Here is a 23,943-nt window from a genome sequence, read left to right on the forward strand (position 1 = left end):
TCTGACTGCCTCAGGTGAATGATAATGATGTATCTTGAACTATTGAAGTTTTCATCTTTTCCCTGCTCTCACAGAGTAATAATTACTTATCAGGGACAATCACTTAGTTTTGGCTGCCACATTAATCCATGCCATGCACTAATGACAACCAACCAATCTAAAACAGTCTCTATGCAAGTTGAATACGTTTGGCTCTGTACACTTAAGCTAACACATCATTGCATTCCAGCAATCTGGAGGTGTGGCTAGCTTACAGGGACAACAAAGGATGATTTGCTTATTCAGCAGTGGTGCATCGTGGGAGACATCATATGCTCACTCCAAGCTGAACAATCACAGAAATCTTCTGTTTTAAGAAGGCACATTTCTGTTTTACATAACATTTTAGTAAGAGTGCTTTTTGGTCCTTTGTAGCCCCTTACACACCCCTAGGAGTTCTAGTAGCCATGACATGTTGAATGATCGCTTACAAACAATTATTCGTATGAATAATCAGAAATGATCTTTTGGGACTATTAACGGACAAAAATCTCCAAACCAAACCAATTAGATTAATTAAATCCATCTGATTTTCAGATCGATTCCATCAATCTGATATGATTGGTTACAAGATTTTTGTCCCTTAGTGGTCCCAAACCACCATTTCAAATCATTGATATGAATAATCGTTCGTAAACGATCATTCAGCAATTTGTATTGTTAGAGAACACCTTAAGGCTGGTTTTACAGTGGGACGTTACAGGCGCACGTTAGAGCAGCCTGTAACACGGCAGCCCACCGCACAGCAATGAAAAATCAATGGGCTGTTCACAGTGCCCACGTTGCGTTACTCAGTAACGCTGCGCCATTAGACAACGTACTGCATGCAGTACTTTATAAGTTAGACTGCTTGCACATGCTCAGTAACGTTGGGGAGGAGCGGAGAGCGGCCAGGCACATGGCTAATTAATATTCACTGCACTCAGTGACGTGCAGTGTTTACTTCCTGTAGTGGCCGCTCTGTGCGGCGATTGGCCGGGCGGGACCACGTGATGCCGCATGCGTCCAAGAGTACGCATCACGGCATCACGGACGCCAGAGTGAGCTGCACAACACGGCTCACTCTGACGTCCACAGCAGAGAGCACCAGGCGTTGCGTTAGGGGCACGTTATGCGACCATAACGTCCCCTAAAACGCACCGTCCTGGTGTGAAACCAGCCTTAGCCATGTTTTACTAGTTCATTTTTAGAACTTAAGGTGGGCACTTTAGTAAGTTTGTTGATACAATTCAGCAAACAATCATTTACGAAGGATTATTCATACGAATGATCGGAAAAGTTTATTTGGGAACACTAACAAGCAAAAATCTCCTAACCAATCCGATGAAATTGTTCCAAACTAAGTAATGCGGATACCATAGTAGAATAGGGAGGCTGTATAGCCACACTGTTGTTACTCTTGTGACATTCCAAAGCACTCTTAACTTACACCTGACATATGTAAATAGCATTCTTTCAATGATCAGGGAGTGGTAGAGTAGGTTTACCATCCCTTCGAGGTGTGGTAAGCAGTCAGTGACTAGCTAGTCTTTCACCTGTTACACCTGCACAGCACAAGCTCTCACAGAGAACACCAGCTTGCATTTAACTGCATCGAGCAGACTAGCAGACCTGACACAATGGCAACAACCAATGCAGCACCAGTCTATGGGGACATCTCTCCCTTGCCATCAGGAGGGAGAACATTCACTTCTTTTCCAGACGTTCTTATGATACTCGAATTTGTAAGTATCAATAGTGCTATTATTGTCATTATTTGATGCATTGATCAATCTTTTCATGATGGTATAGATTCACTGTCTTTGTAAAACTGCAGACTGTTTCACATATCTGCATTTTTGCACATTGTAAACAGACTAATATTGCTACTGTGTAGAAAGCATTAAAGTGGCCACTAACTATACAATTTGTTGAATGATCGCTTACCCACGATTATTCGTATGAATAATCAGAAATTATCTTTTGAGACTACTAACGGAAAAAAATCTCCAAACCAAACCAATTGGATTAATTAAATCCATCGGATTTTCAGATTGATTCCATCAATCTGATAGGATTGGTAAGAAGATTTTTTCCCTTAGTGGTCCCAAACAACCATTTCCGATAATTGAGACAAGTAATCTTTCGTAAACTATCATTCAGCAAATTGTATCATTAGTGGTCACCTTTAGTCATGTTTTACTAGTTCATTTTTATAACTTAAGGTGGCCACTAATGATACAATTCAGCGAGCAATCGTTCACAAACGATTATTCATACCAACGATCAGAAATGTTCTTTTGGGACCACTAACAAGCAGAATTCTCCTAACCAATGCAATGAAATGAATGAAATTGCTCCAATATTTGGATCGATCCCATCAATCTAATTGCATTAGATAGGAGATTTTTGTCCTTTTGTGGTCCCAAATGTTCATTTCTGATCGTTCATACAAATGATCATTTGTAAACGATTGTTCGCTGAATGGTATCATTAGTGGCCACCTTTAGAGTTAAGTATGTTGTTTACTGGATCTGTCTGTGAGTAGAAGAGCTAATTTATCAAAACTTTACAGATCAAGCAAATCTCAAAAATCTGACTGATCAACCTGTAAAATGATGTTCTGTGTGTTTGCGCCACACTACAGACAGTTAATGCAACATGTATTGCTCAATGCTCATTAAGACTTAACAGCAGGCATGATTTCCCAGAGTTTTCCCTCTACTGTGCACTACTTTCCTGGGTGCATTCCAAGACACTTGGCATCACCAGCAGCAACCTCCACAGGGAGGGCAGATCAGATCAGCCACAAGGGAAATCCTCAGGGAAGAGGATGATTGCAGAGTTGGGACTGGCACTGAAACATGCTCCCAGTGCACTACTACAGCAGACTTGGCAGGACCACTATGCCTGACCATCGCTGCCCTGCTGGCAGGACTGTCACTATCCTTCTCAGGTGGTATAAACTAGGAAAACAGTGCTCCACAGTGCTGTCTATCCAGCTGCTGTTCTTTTCATGCCAGGGATTCCTACATTCAATTGAAGCACTGAGATGCGCAGTTATCTCAGCTCTGTTCCTCTTGGTGCTAAAACAACAACAAATAACATTTACTGGATCTGTCTGTGAGTAGAAGAGCTAATTTATCAAAACTTTACAGATCAAGCAAATCTCAAAAATCTGGTGCAGGATTTTCCCAGCTGTAGCACTGGACTTCTGTTTGAGGGAAACATTTTGAAGGTTGTCTTGGCATTTATTCTAGCAAATTAGCAACATTTTGACACTTCTCCGACAGGAACCATGAGCCTAGTTGCCCTTGTGATAAAGCACGAGGCGATAGTGCTGGGTAGCCTTTTAAATAGTATTCTATAGATCGGTAGCATCCATTCACAATTCATATCTCACGGATCTGATTGTCTGCCATGGATTTTGAACTTTGGACATTATAGTTGTATTTTGCAGTGTATCAATGAACAAGCACAGTAAACGGCTATGTCCCACACACTTAGCACCTGACATGTTCATTGAGTTGAAAGTGAGAATGAAGTTTGCAGCCACACCTTTAGCAATCAGTACAGGAGACGTTCTCATTTTCTAAGCTGCTGGAAGGCTTCTTATTTTTATAATCTAGTTAAAAAATCTGACAATTAGATCCTTGCTAATCACTCGAGCTCCCTGCGGTAGCATTGCTTGTACTGCACTGTTGGCAGCCACAGCCTGCCCTGCTCTATATCAAGTGTACATTTTTTTTCAGCATAATATAGCTGAGCCACCAGGGGTATGTTGTCTTTCCATATCATGGTGGAGTTGCATACTGATGGCCTGAACTGGACAGGAGTGCTGGAAATCTCATCTTACAGTAAGTGCACACACGTGATGATTGCCGCCTTTCGAGGATGTGATACAATCCTTTGGGTGATACTTTTGGGACCAATGCTGTACACATCCCTAGCCTTTAGACTAGCGATACATTCTGTTGCTATGGAGGGAGTGGAGGGATGACAATCGGCGCATGATGGAGCGGATTCCTGCAGGTAGGGGGAGCAAAATAAGATTGCATTGGATCAGACACAATGGATCTTCCTATCATATTGTAACTATCAAATATTTTTGGAATGGCATGATCAACTATTTGTTATACTGCAGTTCAATGCATATAGCATCATTTTCACCTTGACTAGCAAGTTTGCTTTTACTTAATTGAGCACTTGTTCACAAAATAGCACCTAAATACTTATGGAATGGGGAGTGGTGTGTCCCAAATGGACATACAGTAGGAGTAAAAGGTCCAGGGAGCAGTAAATAGAATGAGGAGAAATCATAAGATTGCTTTGAACAGTGTATATTGATAGTAGTGATGCAAAGAGTAGGGGCTGTTGGGAGGGCAGTAGGTAGGCTAAGTGTCTGTGTTCTGCTATTTCCGAAAAGTCTATCTTCTGTAAAAAGTGAATGTCAAAACAGATCTTCTAGAAATAGAGACTGATTAAATTTTGTTAAAAATGAAACAGCTTCCATAATAGTCATTAGCAAAGTAGCTCAGTTGGGATCCATTTACCTGGTAGTCATGTAAGTTAATGAGTAACTTGCTTTGCCCGGTTTTCACTTGCTTGAAGGGAATTATTCAGTCTGTCGGAATATTTTACACCCCTCACTGCTGGTAAGCACACTAATAGGATATCAGGGAGCAAGGAGGAATGATTGCAAGTTTGACTATTCTGATAAGATCAGCTACTGATCATTTTGATGTACAGACGCTTATTACACGTAGCAACTAATTATTGTGCTTTCATTATTGATATTGCTTAGATCCCTTAAAGAGAACCAGAGATGAACGATTCACACAAACTAAACATATCAGTTGATAGCTTGTAAAGAATAAATGCTCTACCTGATAATTTCGCCACTCTGGTGTGCCTTTTTGAGTGTTTTTTTATCCATTATTGCTCCAGGAAAAATCCAATAAGGCCACTGGCTCATATCCCTTCTGCTTCCAGGTTATGAGCTGTTCTGGATGTGCTGTCTAGGCTCTATGAAACTATAGTCAAGCAGGGCTGCTGCTGCAGGCTTTCATCTGTGTGCTTTCAACTTTATTATTCTGGTATGCTGTGTGGCTGCCTGTAGGAAGTGTCTCTCATAGAAATGAAACTGCATACAGTAGATAATAATGACTGGCTGCACAGTGTACACAGATCACACAGCCACTTGTCTGTTTCAGAGCTTCTTTCTGCAGGAGCAGCCCCTCCCATGTCATCAGCTCTGAGTATGCAAAGCAGGAAAGCTGAGCCAGGAGGGGGCAGGCTTGAGCTTGAAAAGATTCCACAGAAGAGTGACTCAGCTATAATGATTCCAGGTCAAACCTAGACTGAATGCTCAGTCAGGAATTCTTATCACAGCTGATAACAGACAGATTAAGCAGAGAAGAATGAAACTAAAGGTGGCCATACACTGGTCGATTTGCCATCAGATCAACCAACAGATAGATCCCTCTCTGATCGAATCTGATCAGAGAGGGATCGTATGGCTGCCTTTACTGCAAACAGATTGTGAATCGATTTCAGCATGAAACCGATCACAATCTGTGGAGCCGCCGCCCGCCAGCTATACATTACCTACTCCGGCCGACGTGTATCCCCGCTGTCACCGCTGCTCCTTCTCCTGCTGGGTTCCGGGTTCCGGCTGGCTTCACTTCTTTCTGTCCAGGGAGGTTTAAACAGTAGAGGACGCTCAAGTGTTTATCTCTTCACTTTGTTTTCACGTCAAGGTAGCCATACATCTAGCGATGTATGGGCAGATTTGACCAAGAGACAAATCTCTTGCTTATCAAAAACAAAAGTTTTCTTTCTTAGAACAGAAACAATTTGCGATAATTAAGGTTGGAGTGAGCTTGATATGTCTCTCAGTGCATCACTGCTGAATATATGCAAATTAACCATTGTTGCCCTTAGAAGCTAAACACACCTCCAGAACCGCTGTGATGTGTCAACTTGTTAATTTGTACAGAGCCAGAATAATCCAACATGCATACAGACTCTTTCGGATTGTTTGATCCTCATCAGTGCATGGCATGGATTAATTTGGCTCTATGGAGTAGGGCTTGTAACACCAAGATGTACAGACTAACCAGCAAGCTCATGGTGAACCAGAAATCATTGGAGTGTGTGAGGGGCTACAATGGTCCTAAAAGCCCCCTTACTAAAATGCTATAGAAAACAAAAGTTTGCTTTCTTAGAACAGAAAGAATTTGCGACAATTCAGGTTGGAGTGAGCTTGAGATGTCTCCCAGTGCATCACTGCTGAATATATGCAAATTAACCATTGTTGCCCTTAGAAGCTAAAACACACCTGGAATGCAATGATGTGTCAGCTTGTTCATTTGTACAGAGCCAGAATAATCCAACATGCACACAGACTGTTTCGGATCTGATAATAGAGAGATCTGTCAGCTGCCCCAACGCCACAGGCGAATTCCCGATCAATTTCATGCCAAAATCGATCCGGAATCGGCCTTGTGTGCCACATCCGTTGCCCTGACACTGTGCCCCCCTAATGTAAATGTCCCCCTGTGTAAAGTATGCCTCTGCTTGTCCCCCGCTGGCTTCCAGGCTTCCTCCTCCGGATACACGTGTTTTCCACGCGGTTTCCTACTAAGGGCACACATGTGTGACGCCACACCAATTTTCATCCAATTTGATTATAATAATCAAATTAGATGGTCGATTGGCCGCTAAGTCATGTATGGCCACCTTTAGTATCACTAAATGTTAGTTGTATATTTATCAAACCAGATTTCAAGTGTGAATAAAAACCATCCCTACCACAAACTTACCTATATAAAAAGGAACTGCCCACATTTTTTTTAACTTTGATCTTCATGTTTACATTATTTCCAAATGAAAGATGTGTGATTGGGCAGTGTTCAATAGGACAACTAATTGTCTTAGAAAAGCCAAATTTGGGTAAGATGATTGAGAAAGGAGGAGAAACTTGAACTTGTTCAGTGTAGGACTAAACATGGAAAAGGTTAGTGCTTTACAGATATTAGCTCTGAAAATTACATTAAGCTCTCCACATGTAATGAATGCCGGTACTTCACTTACTCTTCAATTATCAAGTACTACTTGTACTGTGTACAGGGATGGTCACCAGTATGGGTGTGGTGGGAAATGAAATTGGGTGTAAAGGCATTGAGATTGATGAGCTATTGTTAGTTTATGTTGGAACCTCCCCTACTTGGAGCAGCGTCACCCTATATGGTGATTCCTGGGTTCTGTTCACTTTAACTGCAGTCAATATCTGTAATTCTTTTACTATAATAGCAAAGTCCTCATCAAAGCATCATATGCAATGCCTGAGGATATCTGCTTCTGACTGACGGGTAACAAGGAAGCTGCACCTCCGTCAAGAGCCCACACATCTATGAGCATTACACTTACACTTCCTCTGTCCTGCTTCCAGCATATCACCCACCTCGGCCTTCCCTGTCCAAGTCTACCTCCAGCTCTAGCATTCCCCAGCTATAAGTCTTCTCCTCTGCTGCCCCAGTCTGTGCAGTCTAATGTTTTCTCAGTTTTCCCCATATATACTATGCTACTCCTCTGTGACTCCTCTTTCATCTCATCTTCTAGCCTTCCACATTTGTGTCTCTCCCCCATTCACATTTCTCCATTTCTGATTTCCTTGCTCGTTGCAGTCAGAAGTGCAAGTGGTAAGTGGTCAGCCAGCTCTGCACAGGGAGATGGATACATGCAGGGGAAGGTTAAAGCTGATGCACAAACACATATCCGGCCACACCCTTCTGTCTCCGTTCCTGAACCCTATCTACTTACCCACTTCTCATCCAACTTCCTACACCCCATGTCACCTAATCTAACCCCTCTGCTCATCTATCCTTCTATCACTCATGTTATTACTCCTGACCACCACCCACCCACCTAATCGTTATTTATCCATTTACCCCTCCATGCCATGCTGACATCTGTCCTTCAACTCCCCTCCATTTCCCAACTCCGTCATCTCTCCGGATTCTTACCTGTCCAACTCTTGTATAGCCTTCCTTCCCTTATGCCAACACCTCAACTCTCACCTGCCCCACCCCTCATCTAACCTCATATTCTTCTGAGCCTTCTCATATGGAACATGCTTGAAGACCAGAGGCCTACTTATAAAGGGGAAGCAGGCTGTTTTCCAGAAAAATGCAAGGAGCTTTACTGAATTATTGGCACTTTTTCTTATCAACACTTTTTTGAAAAATGCTGATAAGGTTAACATAATGGTATCCTTTGAGAGACTGACAGTTTTTCAAATACTGTTATTTATTGTCACTTTTGTGCTGACTACTATATAAAGAAGTGGACAGACCTGTTCACCATTATGTAAGGGACCATGGAATTTGTCACGTTCATAGCCAGGGGAAATAGTGAAAAGCAGTGGTATTTGCTTAAAGCTTATTATTTACCTTTTTTTTGCCATTTATCAATACCTAAAATAATGATATACGAGGAAGAAGTGTCAGCACTTTACTTCAGTGCAAGTCAATGGGGTCTTCTCCCAACGCTTTAGATACCAATCAGAAGAGCATTTAAAAGAATACTACTATTTTTCAATGTAAGTATGGTAAATGGGACTTCTTGTTGCCACTTTATGGTATACAGTATATGGTTCTGAATCCCTTTTTCAAACCTAGACAGCAAAGGTACAAAACGTATTCCCACTTTACTTTTCCAAAAGTGGTGATCAGACTTTAAAAAGTGTAGAACTAGAAAATAAATAAATAGGCAGGGGACAATCATTTTCAGAAAGAAATCCACACTGGCTGCTGCCACAGCTCTCTCAAATCACGTTTATGTTATATTTCATTTTCAGAAAGTTCTATATATACAGTCTAAGAAGGATTAAGCAATATATGAGTGGCAGAAGACAACAGAGAGGTAAAAGTGTGAGCTGTCCTCCATGCAAACTAGTAAAAAACTGGCATTGTGGAGCTCACTGACCTGAAGCTCTGCCTCCTGAGTTATACCATCTCCTCTTGAGCTATACCATCTTACAGGGCCCAAATGACTAAGAGGCAATCCATGTCCAATATTGTAGAAGAGTGGCTTATCAGCACCTCTTGCAAGGGGGGTGGGGGTGTTTCAAGGTGGGCAATGGGAGAGGCTTATAATGGAATTTGTGTGCACCCTCCACCCAACTTATAACAAAGTTAAATGCAAATATGAACTTAAAGAGAATCTGTACAGTTAAAATCTTAAATAAATAAACGTACCAGCCTGTTTGTTATCTTCTCCTAGCCCCCTCTGTGACATTTTCGCCGCTCCCCGCTGCATTCCTGGTGATAAAATCACTGTTTTATTCATTGTTTTTGTAAACAATGAAAATGGCCGCCAAACAGCATATACATCATCAGAGCAGGTGCCAGTTTGCAGAGGCTCCTCTCAAACCTGACTTGATTGCTGGAATGTTACTCCAAGTGTTGCCTTAGCTGCTTGTCTGAGCTCTGCACTGATCTCTCTGCACTCACAGCTGTTTGGAATATCTCAGCTCCACAAGCCTTGCAGAGATGCTGGCTGTGAGCAGAGACATTGCCTGTGACTCATACAAACACGGGAGAGCCTGCAGGGGGCGTGCAGGGAGTGTGTATAACTTCTTCCTATCACAGCAGAGACAGTGCATTCCTCTTTGGCTCGACATGGCTTGACAAAGGAAAGAAGATTAGATATACTACAGAGAAAGTGCAACTAGAAGAGGCTGCATTAAGCCAGACCACATTAGAACAGGTATAGTAACTTATAGGATAGAAGAAAAAAGGCTGAACATTTTGTTGCAGAGTCTCTTTAAGAAAAAAATAAAACACAACAAAACCCTTTTTTAATCTTTTTTCATCTGTATTGTTATTTTTTTCTATATATCCATCTCTTTATTCATTTTCTTTATACTTCTGAATTCTGTTCTGTATCCTTCTTTCTTGTTGTGTATAATTCCAGGTATTAATGTCATCTTCTCATAATTTTTTCTTTCTGCATTTCTTCTTCTTTGATATTTTGCACTGTCTACGCTCTTCTGTCTTCTTCCTTTTCTACTGATATCTTGATAGTAGCTTGCCATGTACCTTCCATGTCCGATGCTATCCACTGCAGTAGTGATCAGGCCAGTTGGTGGCAATGAGTTTCCTGGTGAGGCTTCTTATTGGTCCAGCTTATGGATCAAGAGGAGGCTCTAGTTTCAAATTCAAATTCCGCCCATAGGGCTCCTGATTCCTGAACATTTCAGTGGAGGGTAATAATGGGCATGGATGGCCGACTACCTTATTTGGTGTGTTTGCCTTACTTTACCTCTGTAAAAGCATGTATACTTCTTGTCTCCCTTTTGAGCAAGCAAGGAAGATGACACTAGATGGGGAGACAAAGGGGATAGCAGATTAGGCAGTGAGCCTTTGAAAGAGGGACTGTGACAGATTATAAGCTTGTCTAAAGAGCTTTATTCAAAGGGTGTGTTTGAAGGTTTTCAGTTTCAGAGCATGATGAACATGCGGTGAAAGAGAATTCCAAAGGAGAGGTGACACTTGTGAGAAGTCGTGTATGTGAGAGAGAGGAAGTGACAAGACTAGAGGACAGTAGGGTTTCATGGGAGTAGTGAAGTTTTCAGGTGGGATAGAATTTGAAGATTAGAGAGGACATTTATGGAGAGGCCAACCTATTGAGAGCTTCGTATTATAGGGCTAGGCGTTTGATGTGCATCCTTTGAGTAACTACCTAACTGGTGCTTTGGCAAAGAAGGGCAGCATCAGTGGAGCGGGGAAGGGGGGGAAGGGGTAGGGAGGTGGTAGCCTGCAATGTAAGATATTGCAGTAATCAAGACACAATGGCCTCAATTCACTAAGATCATGCTGGAGATAATAAGGCAAGAGGAAACTTACCTCCAGTGAGAGAGTTATCTTATCTCTTCATTCCTTAAGTTACCTCCTCTGTAGTTAATTTACCTCCTCTGTAGTTATTTTCACCTGCAGTTAATTAACAGCCTGTCTTTAACTCTGGAGTTATTTTAAGGATTGGAGAGTTAACTTAAAGACAGAAGCGTTAACTTTAGGTTTGCCTGAGGTAAAATGTTGACATGCCTCATCACCATGGTGACCACTCTAGAAACGTTATTAAAGGCAGGAGATAAGCTTAGTGAATTGAGGCCAATATGATTAGAGCATGCTGAAGCATTTTAGTAGCCTCTTGTGTTGCCAATTGCCATAGCATCCAGCACTCTCCCTTAAATACGTTAAAAAGAATCTGTATTGTTAAAATCGCACAAAAGTAAACATACCAGTGCATTAGGGGACATCTCCTATTACCCTCTGGCACAATTTCGCCGCTCCCCGCCGCATTAAAAGTGGTTAAAAACAGTTTTAAAAAGTTTGTTTATAAACAAACAAAATGGCCACCAAAACAGGAAGTAGGTTGATGTACAGTATGTCCACACATACAAAATACATCCATACACAAGCAGGCTGTATACACCCTTCCTTTTGAATCTCAAGAGATCATTTGTGTGTTTCTTTTCCCCTGCATCTCTCATGCACTGAAGTTTCAGGCTGATCTTTTCTTCCTGCAAACAGCTTTGCCCTTGTCTGAATTTCCTCAGTATGTGAATGCCCAGCCAGCTCAGAGGACGATTTATCCAGCTTGTAAAAGATAAGAGAGCAGAGAGAAGCTGCACTAATCTAAATATCACACAGGCAGTGTGCAGAGAGGGGCCTGAAAGGGGGAGTTCATAGCAGAACCACAACACTGAAGAACTTGGCAGCCTTCCAGACACAGGCCGACAAGTCTGACAGGGGAAAGATACATTGATTTATTACAGAGACTGTGATAGCAGAAAGTGTTGCAGTAAGCCAGAAGACATTAGAATAGCTTTTGGAACTTGTAGGATGATAAAAAACAGGATGCAATTTTTGTTACAGAGTCTCTTTAAAGTACCTGCAGACTGAAGTTAAGAGATAATATATAATTACACCCAATTACAACATGCCTTGTATAGTGATAATATATATTATAGATTTTTGTTCTAAAAAAAGGAATTACCCTTAATGGTTGACGATAAATACCTTTTTAAGTAAAAGGAAAAAAGCCAAATGCAGAAGGAAAGATTTATGAAGTGTATGGCTTTGTTGCCCTACATTATGGTACTTAACTTGTTCGGAAGGCTTTAATGATACTTAAATAGTAATAACAACTGACAGGGCTTCTTGAAGAATTTTATAGTCATTTCTGACATGTAAAGTACTGTTTTCACATTGAGTTACAACTACTATTAAGAGTTAATTTTTAACTGTTGTATACACAGAAATCATTCTCTCAAGCAAAACACTTCCTGTGTTACTTTTTATGTCTATATTGGACCACAACAAACATAATGCCTAGTATATGAATGAAATCTACATACTGTCTCAATATAAGTGTGTGTGTGTGTGTGTGTGTGTGTGTGTGTTTGTGTGTGTATGTGTGTGTGTGTGTGTGTGTGTGTGTGTATGATGATCAGATGTGTGTGTGTTGCTGGGTTAGGAAATCCAAACAGCAACAGTACACAAATGCAGTAACACATTGCATAATAACACATTACACATCAATGCTGCAGTGGGAATTGCATACATTTCTGTATCTTATTTCAGTTTGCAAACAGGGAGGCTTTATTAGAAATTAGAAATCATGGGGGTCAAAACTTTCATGGGGTCCCAACACACACACACAATCTCTCTTAGGTCCCATTGTGATTCCCATGGCCAGGAATGTCACCTGCTTCACTTTTGCACCAGTTTTGGTCCTATTTTCCTGGCACTGGTTTAACCACTTCACCCCAAAGGGGTTTTTACCCTAACGGACAAGAGCAATTTTCACCTTTCAGTACTAATCCCTTTCATTTGCCAATAGCTTAATCATTACTAATCACAATGAAATGATCTATATCTTGTTTTTTTCACCACCAATTAGGCTTTTTGGGGTTGATATTTGTTTTCAGTAATTACTTTATTTTCTATGCATTTTTAAGGGAAAAACAAGGGAAAAAAATGAAAAAATACACCATTTCTCCAATTTCATCCCCTATAGTTTTAATATAAACACTGCTACTGTACATAAAACCCACCCATTTTATCTGCCTATTTGTCCTGGTTATTACAAGATTTGAATTATCTCCCTAGTACAAAGTATGGTGAAAATATTTTATTTGGAAATAAAGGTGTATTTTGTTTATGTTGTGTTTTTCGTTTTAATTTTCTCACGTGCACGCGCGCGGGAACGCACGTGCATCCGCAGGAGCGCGCACAGCGGCAGAAGCGCTGCTTGACTTATAAAAACGTCCTGGAGTCGTTAAGATGCTCCTGTAGGACGTTTTAATACGCCTGTTTGTCTTTAAGTGGTTAAATATATCTGCCTCCGTGTTCTGATCAACAATTGTAACCTAAACTCTAATACCAAATAACTATGAAACTATGGATGGCATGATGCATAAGTGGTTAGCACTATCCCCATCCCATGCTAGAGTCTCAAGTTTAAATACAGGTGCTCTGGTCTCTTCCCAGAAGCCTGAGGCCCCTTCCACACTGGGGTGTTTTCATTGCGCTGCATTACAGTATATAGCCGTCTGTTCTATCAGCTTGCATGCAAACAGGATTGAAGCCCGGCGAAGGCTGCAAATCCCGAAAGCTTGCTTACTCATATTCTTTTTAGTTAGCCAATAAATAGTATCATCCTGATTTAAAACTTCTTGATATTATGTTTATGTTACATTGTTTCTCTTCATAATCATTGTATCTTCGAATATGTTAATTATGATAACTTAAAAACGTCCCACCCATTGTCTTCAAAAACAGCTATAGGCTACCAATAAGCGCCCACTATACCCTACCTTCTAAATATATTGTTGACACATTTTTATGCGCTTGTATCAATGGATCAAATAGTTTCTTTAACCACTTGCCGACCGCACACTCATACCGTGCGGCGGCAAAGTGGTAGCTGGAGGCCAGGTGCCTCCCTAATTAATCAGGAAAGGCCGCTCGCGCGAGCGGGCGTTTCCTGTTAGATCACGGAGCGGGTCTCCGTGAATAGCCTGCGAGCCGCTGATCGCGGCTCGCAGACTAAATGTAAACACAGGAGACATTTGTCTCCTTTGTTTACATTGTACGGCGCTGCTGCGCAGCAGCGCCATAAGGCAGATCGGCGATCCCCGGCCAATCAGCGGCCGGGGATCGCCGCCATGTGACAGCGGACATCCTGTCACAGGCTGCACAGGACGGATAGCGTCCTGTGCAGCCCCGATCACTGGGGGGACAGGTAGGAGAGGGAGGGGGGGGGGGAATGTCGCCGCGGAGGGGGGCTTTGAGGTGCCCCCCCCCGCAACATGCCAGCAGCAGGAGCGATCAGACCCCCCCTGCACATCATCCCCATAGGGGGAAAAAAAGGGGGGCGATCTGATCGCTCTGCATGCACCCTGATCTGTGCTGGGGGCTGCAGAGCCCACCCAGCACAGATCACAAAAATCAGTGCTGGTCCTTAAGGGGGGGTAAAGGGTGGGTCCTCAAGTGGTTAAACCTTATGATTTAACAAAGTCAAATAGTCATGTATTTTGTTCAGGGTTTTTTTTGTTCAGATTTGTCTTTGTCAGTACTTTACAGAATAATAATTTCTCAAAAAAAAAAAAAAATTACACTTTGTGTAAAAATAAAGACCACAGTACACAAAATAACATGTGTAACTTCCTCATGGCACACTTAAATGTTTATAAATTCCCAAAAAATCTTTTGCACACAGTCTTCATATTGTTGTTTCCACATTTTGGCCTACACGTTTATACACAACTACACTCCCTCTGCTCTGCTGCCTATATGTCCTACACAACTACTGTTATTACTCTTAATGTGATTTGTAACTAAAACTATGTGCACTGTGATATAAAATAGGTCATGTAGCACTATTGTGCTTCAACAAAATAAACTTCAAACTTGACAAACAAACCTTATTGACCATTGTGCATATGTTAGGAGGTCACATTACATTTCACTCTCTAAACAGATATTCACACATGCTCATTGGCTCACTGTCAGATTCATTTTATAGTGGTCTGTTCTGTCCTCTACCTTGCCTACTTAGGCCTGTAAAGAGTGGTGTGTCAGGATAGGTGTCTAGGGGACTTGCTGGTCTTTTACACATAGCTGATGCTATGTGTGGATAGTATGGTTGTGGATACCTAAGAGAATAGGTAGGATAAGTTGGTACAGAGTAGTTTTGATGGTCATATCTAGGTTCGCCATGAGAAGATGGCTGTAGTGGGGGTCGGTATGGAGCATGAGGATTACGCATATGATTTTGTCTAGAATAGGATGTGTCTTGATGTTCTTTAACCTCTTGAGGAGCGCAGTGCTAAACCCCCCTAGTGACCAGGCCATTTTTAGTGAAATAGGCCACTGCAGCTTTAAGGCCAAGCTGCAGGACCGCACAACACAGCACACAAGTGATCCCCCCCCCCCTTTTCTCCCCACCAACAGAGCTCTCTGTTGGTGGGGTCTGATCGCTCCTCCCATGTTTATTTTTGTTTACATAAATATTTTTATTATTGTTTTTGTAAAAAAAAACACCTGTTTCTTTAAATTCTTTCCCTCCCGCCCCACAGCCGGCCAATCATGGCGATCGGCTGTCATAGGCTTCTGCCTATGAGAGCCGATCACTCTCCAGTGTCCCAGGGGGACAGCCGTGTCACATGGCTGTCCCCAGTACAGCGCTGCTGCTGATCGCAGCGCTGTACAATGTATTTAGACGGCGATTCTGCCGTCTAACGAAACTGAAGGAGGGGCAGAGCTCAGCCCCCCATACAGGAGATGCGCGCGCACCCTGCGCGCGATCTCCTGTACTGCGAGCCCCAAGGACTTTACGCCAATCGGTGTTAGGCGGTCCTGGGGCTGCCGCGGCGGCCACGCCCATCGGCGTGACACGGGCGGCAAGCGGTTAAGTGGATCTGGTTTGACATATTGCTCAAGCTCCTCAATTATAGCACATTGGGCACACAACCTTTTTTCCGGTGGTATTTTGCAGAAAGAGGGAGCTAAACTGAGGAGAAACTGGGCACTAGGGTCACTCAAGTAGGCTCTTTCTTCATCACATTTTTCCATACGGAGGAGAGCCCTCGCCATGGTTGATAGTATGTTATGATCAAGTTCTGCCCTTGTCATTCCTCTACCTGCTCTTCTTAACTCAAAGGGTTGGGTGGACCTATATCTCACATTAGGCATAAATGGGGACTATAAATCGAGGATAGACTCCCTGGTGAGTGCATAGGTATGTTCTCCTCGTCTTCTTGCACAGATGTAACACCACTATCCACTGATGATGGCTCAGTTATGTCCACATCTGTTCTGGTTGTTTGTGTGTGTGTTCTTCATCAGGTAGATTGTCTTCTGTACTGTTAAGAAAGGATAATAATAATACACCTCACCTTAATCTTGAAATGTCTTTTGACTATTTTATTAATCAGTTTCAATACTTAGATCCCAGTCCAAGTATGTGGATTAAAGAGAACCCGAGGTGGGTTTGAAGAATATTATCTGCATACAGAGGCTGGATCTGCCTATACAGCCCAGCCTCTGTTGCTATCCCAAACCCCCCTAAGGTCCCCCTGCACTCTGCAATCCCTCATAAATCACAGCCACGCTGCTGACAAACAGCTTGTCAGAGCTGGCTGTGTTTATCTCTATAGTGTCAGTCTGCTGCTCTCCCCGCCTCCTGCAGAACTCCAGTCCCCGCCTGCATCCCTTCCCTCCCTGCTGATTGGAGGGAAGGGACGGGGGCAGGGACCGGAGCTATGCAGGAGGCGGGAAGCAGCTGAGACTGACACTACAGATGTAAACACAGCTTTACAGCACGGCTGTGATTTATGAGGGATTGCAGAGTGCAGGGGGACCTTAGTGGGGTTTGGGATAGCAACAGAGGCTGGGCTGTATAGGCAGATCCAGCCTTTGTATGCAGATAACATTCTTTAAACACACCTCGGGTTCTCTTTAATAAAGTTCAGAAAGCCTGCATATCTGAATGCTCTCCTGTGTTTGGGCTCTAGAACACTTTCTTGGTAAAGGTTATGTGTCATCAAATCACTTTTGTAGTTATCAAGAATAGATCTCCATAATGCTTTCAACTGGTCATCTGCAAAGAATTTTTTTCCCCAATTGTAAAGGTATTGCAACAGGCCACATGTACACACCTAGACATTTGTAATTGAACTAGTGCAAATCTAGTATAGCAAACATAGTGTTGCATAACTGCAGAACACATCTGTGTGGAAATGAGACTGAGCCAAATTCCCGTCCCTGGACCAGGCCCCTGGCCTAACCCCCAGTCATAGGACTTTCCATTACCCTTCATTGCTACAGAAGCCTTGGCCCTTCCACTAAGTGACATAAATAATGCCTTTTTACCACAGAGCCATGGCAGCGCCAACAATACTGATTTTGACAATGATGATCAATTTTGGGGATGATTTTTAACCACTTGCCGACCGCCCACAGCCCATGGGCGGCGGCAAAGTGGACCCCTAAAGGACCGCAATACGCCTTAGGGCGTTGCGTCCTTTTCCCATGCCGGGGGAGCGATCGCGTCATTGATGAAGCGCGCTTCCCCCCGGCAACTGGCTCCGCCCACCCGCCGCAACATCCCGCCGGCCATACGGAAGCGCCGGTGGGATGTTAACCCCGCGATCGCCACTACAAAGTGTATAATACACTTTGTAATGTATACAAAGTGTATTATACAAGCTGCCTCCTGCCCTGGTGGTCCCAGTGTCCGAGGGACCACCAGGGCAGGCTGCAGCCACCCTAGTCTGCACCCAAACACACTGATCTGCCCCCCCCGCCCACTGATCGCCCACAGCACCCCTCAGACCCCCCCCCTGCCCAGCCCCCAGACCACTGTTTGCACCCAATCACCCCCCTAATAACCCATCAATCACTCCCTGTCACTATCTGTCAACGCTATTTTTTTTATCCCCCCCCTGCCCCCTCCTGATCACCCCCCCACCCCTCAGATTCTCCCCAGACCCCCCCCCAGACCCCCCCCCCTGTGTACTGTATGCATCTATCCCCCCTGATCACCTGTCAATCACCTGTCAATCACCCATCAATCACCCATCAATCACCCCCTGTCACTGCCACCCAACAATTAGCCCCTAACATGCCCCTTGCGGGCAATCTGATCACCCACCCACACCAATAGATCACCCGCAGATCCGACGTCAGATCACCTCCCAAATCCATTGTTTACATCTATTCTCTCCTCTAAACACCCACTAATTACCCATCAATCACCCCCTATCACCACCTGTCACTGTTACCTATCAGATCAGACCCTAATCTGCCCCTTGCGGGCCCCCAATCACCCGCCAACACGCTCAGATTGCCCTCTGACCCCCCCCTTATCAATTCGCCAGTGCATTTATTACATCTGTTCTTCCCTGTAATAACCCACTGATCACCTGTCAATCACCTGCCAATCACCTATCACCCATCAATCACCCCCTGTCACTGCCACCCATCAATCAGCCCCTAACCTGCCCCTTGTGGGCAATCTGATCACCCACCCACACCAATAGATCGCCCGCAGATCCGACATCAGATCACCTCCCAAATCCATTGTTTACATCTATTCTCTCCTCTAAACACCCACTAATTACCCATCAATCACCCATCAATCACCCCCTATCACCACCTGTCACTGTTACCTATCAGATCAGACCCTAATCTGCCCCTTGCGGGCACCCAATCACCCGCCCACACGCTCAGATTGCCCTCAGACCCCCCCCCCTTATCAATTCGCCAGTGCATTAATTACATCTATTCTTCCCTGTAATAACCCACTGATCACCTGTCAATCGCCTGCCAATCACCTATCACCCATCAATCACCCCCTGTCACCCCCTGTCACTGCCACCCATCAATCAGCCCCTAACCTGCCCCTTGTGGGCAATCTGATCACCCACCCACACCAATAGATCGCCCGCAGATCCGACATCAGATCACCTCCCAAATCCATTGTTTACATCTATTCTCTCCTCTAAACACCCACTAATTACCCATCAATCACCCATCAAACACCCCCTATCTCCACCTGTCACTTTTACCTATCAGATCAGACCCTAATCTGCCCCTTGCGGGCACCCAATCACCCGCCCACACGCTCAGATTGCCCTCTGACCCCCCCTTATCAATTCACCAGTGCATTCATTACATCTGTTCTTCCCTGTAATAACCCACTGATCACCTGTCAATCACCTGCCAATCACCTATCACCCATCAATCACCCCCTGTCACCCCCTGTCACTGCCACCCATCAATCAGCCCCTGTCACTGCCACCCATCAATCACCCCCTGTCACTGCCACCCATCAATCAGTCCCTAACCTGCCCCTTGCGGGCAATCTGATCACCCACCCACACCATCCGATCGCCTGCAGACCCGCAGTCAGATCACCTCCCAAGTGCATTGCATCTGTTCTCTCCTCTAAACACCCACTAATTACCCATCAATCACCCCCTGTCACTGCTACCCATCAGATTAGACCCCCATCTGCCCCTAGGGCACCCAATCACCCGCCCACACCCTCAGACCCCAGCCCTGATCACCTCGCCAGTGCATTACTTGCATCTATTCCCCCCACTAATCACACCTTGAGACACCCATCAATCACCTCCTGTCACCACCTGTCACCCCCTAGCACACCTACCCATCAGATCAGGCCCTAATTTGCCCCGTGTGGGCTCCTGATCACTTGGCCAAACCCTCAGATCCCCCTCAGACCCCCTTCCGATCACCTCCCCAGTGCATTGAGTGCATCTATTTTCCCCTCTAATCACCCCCTGAGACACCCATCAATCACCTCCTGTCACCCCCCTAGCACTCCTTTCCATCAGATCAGGCCCAATACAACCTGTCATCTAAAAGGCCACCCTGCTTATGACCGGTTCCACAAAATTCGGCCCCTCATAGACCACCTGTCATCAAAATTTACAGATACTTATACCCCTGACCAGTCATTTTGAGACATTTGGTTTCCAGACTACTCACGGTTTTGGGCCCGTAAAATGCCAGGGCGGTATAGGAACCCCACAAGTGACCCCATTTTAGAAAAAAAGACACCCCAAGGTATTCTGTTAGGTGTATGACGAGTTCATAGAAGATTTTATTTTTTGTCAAAAGTTAGCGGAAATTGATTTTTATTGTTTTTTTTTCACAAAGTGTCATTTTTCACTAACTTGAGACAAAAAATAAAATCTTCTATGAACTCGCCATACACCTAACGGAATACCTTGGGGTGTCTTCTTTCTAAAATGAGGTCACTTGTGGGGTTCCTATACTGCCCTGGCATTTTAGGGGCCCTAAACCGTGAGGAGTAGTCTAGAAAACAAATGCCTCAAAATGACCCGTGAATAGGACGTTGGGCCCCTTAGCGCACCTAGGCTGCAAAAAAAGTGTCACACATGTGGTATCGCCGTACTCAGGAGAAGTAGTATAATGTGTTTTGGGGTGTATTTTTACACATACCCATGCTGGGTGGGAGAAATCTCTCTGTAAATGGACAATTGTGTGTAAAAAAAATCAAACAATTGTCATTTACAGAGATATTTCTCCCACCCAGCATGGGTATGTGTAAAAATACACCACAAAACACATTATACTACTTCTCCTGAGTACGGCGGCACCACATGTGTGGCACTTTTTTACACCCTAAGTGCGCTAAGGGGCCCAAAGTCCAATGAGTACCTTTAGGATTTCACAGGTCATTTTGCGACATTTGGTTTCAAGACTACTCCTCACGGTTTAGGGCCCCTAAAATGCCAGGGCAGTATAGGAACCCCACAAATGACCCCATTCTAGAAAGAAGACACCCAAAGGTATTCCGTTAGGAGTATGGTGAGTTCATAGAAGATATTATTTTTTGTCACAAGTTAGCGGAAAATGACACTTTGTGAAGAAAAACAATTCAAATCAATTTCCGCTAACTTGTGGCAAAAAATAAAATCTTCTATGAACTCACCATACTCCTAACGGAATACCTTGGGGTGTCTTCTTTCTAAAATGGGGTCATTAGTGGGGTTCCTATACTGCCCTGGCATTTTAGGGGCCCTAAACCATGAGGAGTAGTCTTGAAACAAAAATGACCTGTGAAATCCTAAAGGTACTCATTGGACTTTGGGCCCCTTAGCGCAGTTAGGGTGCAAAAAAGTGCCACACATGTGGTATCGCCGTACTCAGGAGAAGTAGTTTAATGTGTTTTGGGGTGTATTTTTACACATACCCATGCTGAGTGGGAGAAATACCTCTGTAAATGGACAATTGTGTGTAAAAAAAATAAAAAAAATTGTCATTTGCAGCCTAACTGCGCTAAGGGGCCCAAAGTCCAATGAGCACCTTTAGGCTTTACAGGGGTGCTTACAATTAGGCACCCCCCAAAATGCCAGGACAGTAAACACACCCCACAAATGACCCCATTTTGGAAAGTAGACCCTTCAAGGTATTCAGAGAGGGGCATGGTGAGTCCGTGGCAGATTTCATTTTTTTTTTGTCGCAAGTTGAAAGAAGTGGAAACTTTTTTTTTTTTTTGTCACAAAGTGTCATTTTCCGCTAACTTGTGACAAAAAATAAAATCTTCTATGAACTCACCATGCCTCTCAGTGAATACTTTGGGATGTCTTCTTTCCAAAATGGGGTCATTTGGGGGGTATTTATACTATCCTGGAATTTTAGCCCCTCTTGAAACATGACAGGTGGGCAGAAAAGTCAGAGATGCTTGAAAATGGGAAAATTCACTTTTGGCACCATAGTTTGTAAACGCTATAACTTTTACCCAATCCAATAAATATACACTGAATGTTTTTTTTTTTAATCAAAGACATGTAGCAGAATAACTTTTGCGCTCAAATGTATAGGAAATTTTACTTTATTTGAAAAATGTCAGCACAGAAAGTTAAAAAAGTCATTTTTTGACAAAATTCATGTCTTTTTTGATGAATATAATAAAAAGTAAAACTCGCAGCAGCAATCAAATAGCACCAAAAGAAAGCTGTATTAGTGACAAGAAAAGGAGGTAAAATTAATTTAGGTGGTAGGTTGTATGACCGAGCAATAAACCGTGAAAGCTGCAGTGGTCTGAATGGAAAAAAAGTGCCTGGTCCTTAAAGGGACACTTAAGTCAAACAAAAAAATGAGTTTTACTCACCTAGGGCTTCCAATAGCCCCCTGCAGCTGTCCAGTACCCTCGCCGTTTCCCTCCGATCCTCCTGGCCCCGCCGGCAGCCACTTCCTGTTTCGGTGACAGGAGCTGACAGCCTGGGGACGCGAGTGATTCTTCGCATTCCCAGACACATTAGCACCCTCTATGCTGCTATATGGTATATGATATATGATATAGCAGCATAGATGGCGCTATTGTGGCCAGGAACACGAAGAATCACTCGCGTCCCCAGCCTGTCAGCTCCTGTCACCGAAACAGGAAGTGGCTGCCGGCGGGGCCAGGAGGATCGGAGGGAGACGGCGAGGGCACGGGACAGCTGCAGGGGGCTATTGGAAGCCCCAGGTGAGTAAAACTCGTTTTTTTTGTTTGACTTAAGTGTCCCTTTAAGGGGTAGAAAGACTGTGGTCCTCAAGTGGTTAATTTCTATAAAGATGGCTACACAAAACATATATTCTTCAACAAAACCTTTACATTTTTAAGCCCAATTCTGAACAAGAACATACTAAATATATGTGTGGCTGCTTGCTAACAATGGTATTAGAAGAAGCATTGATGGAAAAACACACACCACTAGAAGCAGCACGTGACATGTCTGTGTGTGTATGAGGCCCAATTCTGTTTAGATGCCTATTAGAAGCCACCCAGTATTGCCTTCTTCACTGCACACAATGCCATGCTGTAGGTAAGACACATAAACAACAAAATGATGCAAGAACATATCTGAATGATGTCAGCAGAACAGTCAACTTACTTTTATTTGCTTGTGCTGTATGGGTGAAATAGCATAGCCCCCAACCGTCCCGTTTTCGTCAGGACGGTCCCGATTTTGGGGGGCCCTCCCGCTATCCCTCGCTGCCCCTCCTTGGTCCCGACCGCTGGGGAGAGAGGGGGAAAAAAAACGATTGAGGCACCAGCCCGGGATGCGTATGCAGCATGGATGGCCGCCGCCATTTAATTTCTCCCTCCCCCCTAATGTGCCTCCAGTGTCCCCCCTGCCTGCAGAGTAAAAAATGCGCAGCGGAGCGGGCTGTAAATCTTACCACTGCCTCCCCGCTGCGTACCGGGATCTCATTTGGTCTTCTCGCTTCCTGCTTCCTGTGACGTCACAGGAAGCCGGAAGCCGAGAAGACCAGATGAGATCCGGTGCGGAGAGGCAATGGTAAGATTTACAGCCCGCTCCGCTGCGCATTTTTTACTCTGCGGGGGGGGGGGGGGAAGGGGACACTGGGGGCACATTAGGAGGGAGGGAGGGATAAATTAAATGGCGACGGCCATCCATGCCGCACAAACATCCCCGGGCTGGTGCCGCAATCGTTTTTTTCCCCCTCTTTGCCCACCCACTGGCACCCTCACCCTCCTTCCCACCCACTGGCACCCTCACGCGCCTCCCTTTCGGGAGTAATTAATTTTATTAATTAAATAATATTTATTTAAAAAAAATTGGTTGGCATGACTAGGGGGGTTGGGGGTGTGGCCAGGGTTGTGGCCTAAGTGTCCCGCTTTCAATAATTCAAATGTTGGGAGGTATGGAAATAGTCCCAGAACTTCTCAAAGAAGTATGCAGCTATTATAGTCCAGGCCACATTTGTCTTGGAGATGTACTTGTAGTGTGGATGCTTGTTGTCGTCATCAGCTCCTCCGTGGCAATGCAGCTTTTGCCACTCATCCTAGTTT

General features: G+C 44.0%; 1 protein-coding gene across 1 annotated transcript in view; it reads left to right on the plus strand.

Annotated features, from left to right (window-relative positions):
* Positions 1 to 1,566: 1,566 nt before the first annotated feature.
* Positions 1,567 to 23,943, plus strand: part of MAL (mal, T cell differentiation protein) — a 61,206-nt gene continuing 38,829 nt past the window's right edge. Inside the window, exon 1 of the mRNA XM_068232261.1 lies at positions 1,567 to 1,763. Within this exon, the coding sequence (XP_068088362.1) occupies positions 1,659 to 1,763 (105 nt within the window). The 5' untranslated portion in view covers positions 1,567 to 1,658. The remainder of the gene's footprint in view (positions 1,764 to 23,943) is intronic.

This window comes from Hyperolius riggenbachi, chromosome 4 (genome assembly GCF_040937935.1).
Source record: "Hyperolius riggenbachi isolate aHypRig1 chromosome 4, aHypRig1.pri, whole genome shotgun sequence".
Classification (NCBI taxonomy): Eukaryota; Metazoa; Chordata; class Amphibia; order Anura; family Hyperoliidae; genus Hyperolius; species Hyperolius riggenbachi.